At 53.0% G+C, this 4,673-nt stretch overlaps 2 protein-coding genes across 2 annotated transcripts in view; one reads left to right on the top strand and one right to left on the bottom strand.

Annotated features, from left to right (window-relative positions):
* Nucleotides 1-889, top strand: part of TUBA4A (tubulin, alpha 4a) — a 1,896-nt gene extending 1,007 nt beyond the window's left edge. Inside the window, exon 2 of the mRNA XM_006890247.1 lies at nucleotides 24-889. Within this exon, the coding sequence (XP_006890309.1) occupies nucleotides 24-889 (866 nt within the window). The remainder of the gene's footprint in view (nucleotides 1-23) is intronic.
* A 1,810-nt stretch (nucleotides 890-2,699) lies between these two features.
* STK16 (serine/threonine kinase 16) overlaps nucleotides 2,700-4,673 on the bottom strand; it is a 3,143-nt gene continuing 1,169 nt past the window's right edge. The window contains exons 3-6 of the mRNA XM_006890306.1: nucleotides 4,579-4,673; nucleotides 3,472-3,822; nucleotides 2,944-3,065; nucleotides 2,700-2,838 (exon numbers count right to left, since the gene is read on the bottom strand). The exon at nucleotides 4,579-4,673 is cut by the window's right edge and continues 31 nt beyond it. Of these exons, the coding sequence (XP_006890368.1) occupies nucleotides 2,700-2,838; nucleotides 2,944-3,065; nucleotides 3,472-3,822; nucleotides 4,579-4,673 (707 nt within the window). The remainder of the gene's footprint in view (nucleotides 2,839-2,943; nucleotides 3,066-3,471; nucleotides 3,823-4,578) is intronic.

Raw genomic sequence — 4,673 nt, 5'->3', positions numbered from 1 at the left:
CATGGAGCGGCTCTCTGTGGACTATGGCAAGAAGTCCAAACTGGAGTTCTCCATCTACCCAGCCCCTCAGGTGTCCACAGCCGTAGTGGAGCCCTACAACTCCATCCTGACCACCCACACCACCCTGGAGCACTCAGACTGTGCCTTCATGGTGGACAACGAGGCCATCTATGACATCTGCCGCCGCAACCTGGACATCGAGCGTCCAACTTATACAAACCTCAACCGGCTCATCGGCCAAATCGTCTCCTCCATCACCGCTTCCCTGCGCTTTGATGGAGCCCTGAACGTGGATCTGACAGAGTTCCAGACCAACCTGGTGCCCTACCCTCGCATCCACTTCCCCCTGGCCACCTACGCACCAGTCATCTCTGCAGAGAAGGCGTACCACGAGCAGCTGTCGGTGGCAGAGATCACTAATGCCTGCTTTGAGCCAGCCAACCAGATGGTGAAGTGTGACCCCCGTCACGGCAAGTACATGGCCTGCTGCCTGCTGTACCGTGGAGATGTGGTGCCCAAGGATGTCAACGCCGCCATTGCTGCCATCAAGACCAAGCGTAGTATTCAGTTTGTGGACTGGTGCCCGACAGGCTTCAAGGTTGGTATCAACTACCAGCCCCCCACTGTGGTGCCCGGGGGTGACCTGGCCAAGGTGCAGAGAGCTGTGTGCATGCTGAGCAACACGACCGCCATCGCCGAGGCCTGGGCCCGCCTGGACCACAAGTTCGACTTGATGTATGCCAAGAGGGCGTTCGTGCACTGGTACGTGGGTGAGGGCATGGAAGAGGGTGAGTTTTCTGAGGCCCGAGAGGATATGGCTGCCCTGGAGAAGGATTACGAGGAAGTGGGTATCGACTCCTATGAGGATGAGGATGAGGGGGAAGAATAGCAGCTGCCTGGAGTCCGTTCACTATGTTTATTTCAAAATCCTTTCCAAATAAACAGTCTCCTTGCACGGTTTCGTGTCACCTCTGTGAGTGCTAAGCTTCTGCTGCTTCCCCTCTGTGCTGCTGCTGCTGCTGTCTCCCTCACCATTTGCTGCTCATGATCCATTTCCTTCCTCTGGCTGAAGGTGAGATCTGCCATGGCATCCTTGCCAGGCCCTGGAAGTTTGACCCCAAAGACCTCACCGTAAGGCCTGGGGCACCCAGAATAGGGAAGAAATGAGGACAAAGTCCTGGGCTTTCTGTCTAGCCACAAGCTACTGAAGGATACAAGTCTTCACTTCTCTCCAAGTAGGAGTTTTAAGTCTGATGGGTTTTGTATTTGAAAGTTAAAACAGCTACCGTTCTTGCTGCTTCTGCATTCTCCAGCTCTGGAAGCAAAGATTTGGCCCAGTCTCCTCCGTGTGTTTTGAGGGGTTGGGAGCGGGGCTGGGCTGGCCCAGAGTTCCTGGGCACAGAGCCTAGTCATAAGCTTGGGGGATGGGACGGAACGAGGGCCATCTCCTGGAGTTGTTTGTGCCACTGAGCCTCCCAGAAGCTTTGCACAGCTTACTGTCCTGCTGCTTTGCTGGGGCTTTGGGCTGTTCCATTAAAAGTCAGGTCGTCTCCCCTCTGTTTGTGCTTCCTTTCTGGCCCCAACCTCCTAGCCTCCTTGCTAGCTGGTGGGAGCCGCCTGCCAGGGCCCTGGGGAAAATGTTCAACTTTGCTAATAAGCACCCCTGGACCCAAGCTGACGTCAGCGCATGGGGGTGGGCATGGTTGGAGGGCTGGGGGAGAAGCTTCGATCTCAGGAGAGGCCAGCCCTCCCCTCCCTGGTGACTCAGGGACACAGTGCCCTTCCCTAGGGAACAGGTTCCAAGCTGAGCTATGGCAGGGCGTTTACTCAGCAGACAGGCAGGAAGTGGCAGCTGGATACCGCCACTGCCACCCTGGCCTCATTAATCATTAACCATCTGTGAGCTAGAACCCCCAGGGAGACCAAGGCCATAATGGCTGACTCCTCCACTCCCCTTGCCCCCGGGGTAAGGCTGGGAGTTCAGACTCAAATCCTCTTCAGGAGTCCCCACCCAGAAGCCCTTACCTGACAAACCTGTTGGGCTGCATCCAGCAACTTACCCATCTCAGGCATGGGAGGAAGGAAATAACTAGTTAAGTGTGCTTTTAGGGGGCTATGGGATAGTTTCTTGATCCAGGCAGAGGCCAGCTCAAACCCTAAAGTAGCTTTCAAGTTTTGGGATAAGAATAAATTAGAATTCCCCACTTCCAAACAGCGAGATCGAGATCAAACCTGCCTCCTTGCATGGAATGAAGAAGTCAGACCTTTCCTGATGTGCTAGTTATTTCCATGCTGTCCCCCTGGAAATGACAACCACACTTTGGGGCCTCTGCATCCCCTCTCTCCCAAAATAAGAAAAGGAACTACATCAACCAGCTTTCTCTTTATTCTTCTGTTTACACATTCTCCTGCTCTCAATTTGGAGGCAGACCATGATAAGAGCTCAAAGCTATGAACCACATTCTAGCAATTCCCTTTTCCCTTCCCCCATACACCTACTTCAACCAGGCACCTTGTCCAGCTGGTACTGCTCCTGTGAGTAGGAGCAGAAGTGCAGATGCAGGGGTGAGAGGCATGTACCTGTTCTTCCTGTCCCACCAATAGAGAACAGTTCTAGATGGAAATTTGAATGAGGCACAGGAAGGAACCTTTCGCAAGGCACAAAGGTCCACTTTCTCAGCAGGCTCACACTGGCTTCTTCAGATTTGTGTGATGCTTTGGTCAGGGGGTAGGGGCTGCAGGGCTTCCACCTGACCAAGGAGGACAGGAACATGGGGACGCTGCTGGGGGTCCACGGTCATCATGGAGGTTAGCAGCTGCCGCAAGGCTGGTGAATACCTGTAGCGGGAGGAGGGCAAGCTGAGGAGGACTGCTGGGTGACCCCTGCTAAGCCCCAGTGCAGCTAATACACCTGAAATACTTGGTGGTCTTTTTATTGCTCACCTGGAGCTTTCTGGGATATTGAGCTGGTTCTGCACAGCAAGGGCCACACTGTCACCTTTCTGGAACACCATGTCATACGGGCCTTCCCCAAACATCATGGCATACAACACACAGCCTAGGGACTGAGCATAGCTGGGTTATTCTCTGGAAGGGTGTCCATGGAGGTAATATCCCTCCATTACAGCTGTGGTGAAAGGGGGCTCTATAAATTAACAAGACTGTGCTCATCTCAACTACAAGGCACCATCATGGCCTAGAGACACGGCCAGTTACCTGGAGGCCTCTCTACCTCTTGCTCAACCATTGCCCTGACATGTAGCTGTACCCACTCTGCTCAAAGATGGGGATGAAGCCACTTCCTTAGTACAGTATCAGTGACAGTTCACAGGAAGGAAGTAAAGGGGGATGGGGACAGACCATGGTTCCTGGGGCCCCATGCAACAGACACCGAAGAGCCACCCCATATTGCACAATGGGTACAGAGCAGCAATCCTCCTCTGCTCAGGTTCCCACCTCTATGGTCCTCACCCAGACGTCGGTTCGCTCATCAATAACACAGTGGCTTTGCACAGAGAAGAGCTCCGGGGCCCGGTAAGAGATGGTGCATCGCTGGGCCGCCCAGTCCTGTAGAGCCAGAGCCTGACGGGAGCCCTCGACATGAATGCGCGCTTGATTCATGGAACCTAAGTCCATTAAGACGGGCTGCCCCTCATCTCCAAGCAAGATATTGGTAGGCTTCAGGTCTCTGTGGGCATACCCCTTGGCATGAATGGCCTCAAGGCCTCTGCAGATACCCAGCAGCAGCAGTAGGATTTGGTCCTCAGTCAAGAAGTTGCCTTTGTCCTTCAGCTTTTCTATCTCATTCCACAACGTACCTCTCTGCAACACAAATTTTTTTCCCCCCTTTGGAAACGTTTCCCAAGCCTCCTGCTCTCGATGCCCAAGTCCATCAATCTTGTCATCACACAGCTCAAATTCCATTAAACCAAAACTAAACCCACTGCTGCCCCCAGTGACCAAGGCTGTAAATCTTTACAGAAGCAGAATGCCCTATCTTTCTTCCATGCAGTGGCTGGCACATCCAACTGCAGGCCTTTTGGTTAGGAGCTGGATGCTTTAACCACCGCACCACCAGACCTATGGCTAACCCACTGCCATCAAGTTGGGTCCGACCCATAGCAACGCTCCATCAGGTTTCCAAGGCTATACATCTTCGAGGAGACGGCTCATCTTTCTCCTGAAGAACAGATGGTGGCTTACAACTATCCACCATTTAATTCGCAACCTGTCAAGTTAACCCATTGCACCACCAGGACTCCTTCCAAGTTCACTGTCCCATTTAAAACAAAAATATCAAAACAAGCACCGCCAAGTAGATTATGGCCCATGGCAACCCCATGCACCCCATTTGGGTTTCAAAGCAATCTCCTCCCGTGTGATTTACTGCCTCTGACAACCTGCTGGTGGGTCAGCTCTGAGTCGGTTCTGGCTCTAGAGTACACAACAACAAACTTCAAATATGAGTAGCCAAATCAAGGACATGGTCCTTGCTTCCTACCACATCTGACTGGTCCCACAACCCCAACTAAGTAAGTGGCTCTATTGCTAACCCCTCCATAACCAGAGTCCTCTGACCTTGAAGAAGGGCAGCAGCAGCCAGGCCTCATGTTTCGAGCCCCGCTCCCTCATACAGTAAGTCACGAGGTGAAGGATGTTGGGGTGATGGAAGA

Source organism: Elephantulus edwardii, unplaced genomic scaffold, assembly GCF_000299155.1.
Source record: "Elephantulus edwardii isolate Elephantulus edwardi_28Jun2011 unplaced genomic scaffold, EleEdw1.0 scaffold00087, whole genome shotgun sequence".
Classification (NCBI taxonomy): domain Eukaryota; kingdom Metazoa; phylum Chordata; class Mammalia; order Macroscelidea; family Macroscelididae; genus Elephantulus; species Elephantulus edwardii.
Note: the sequence above shows the minus strand (reverse complement) of the source record. Positions and strands in the feature narration are given on the sequence as shown.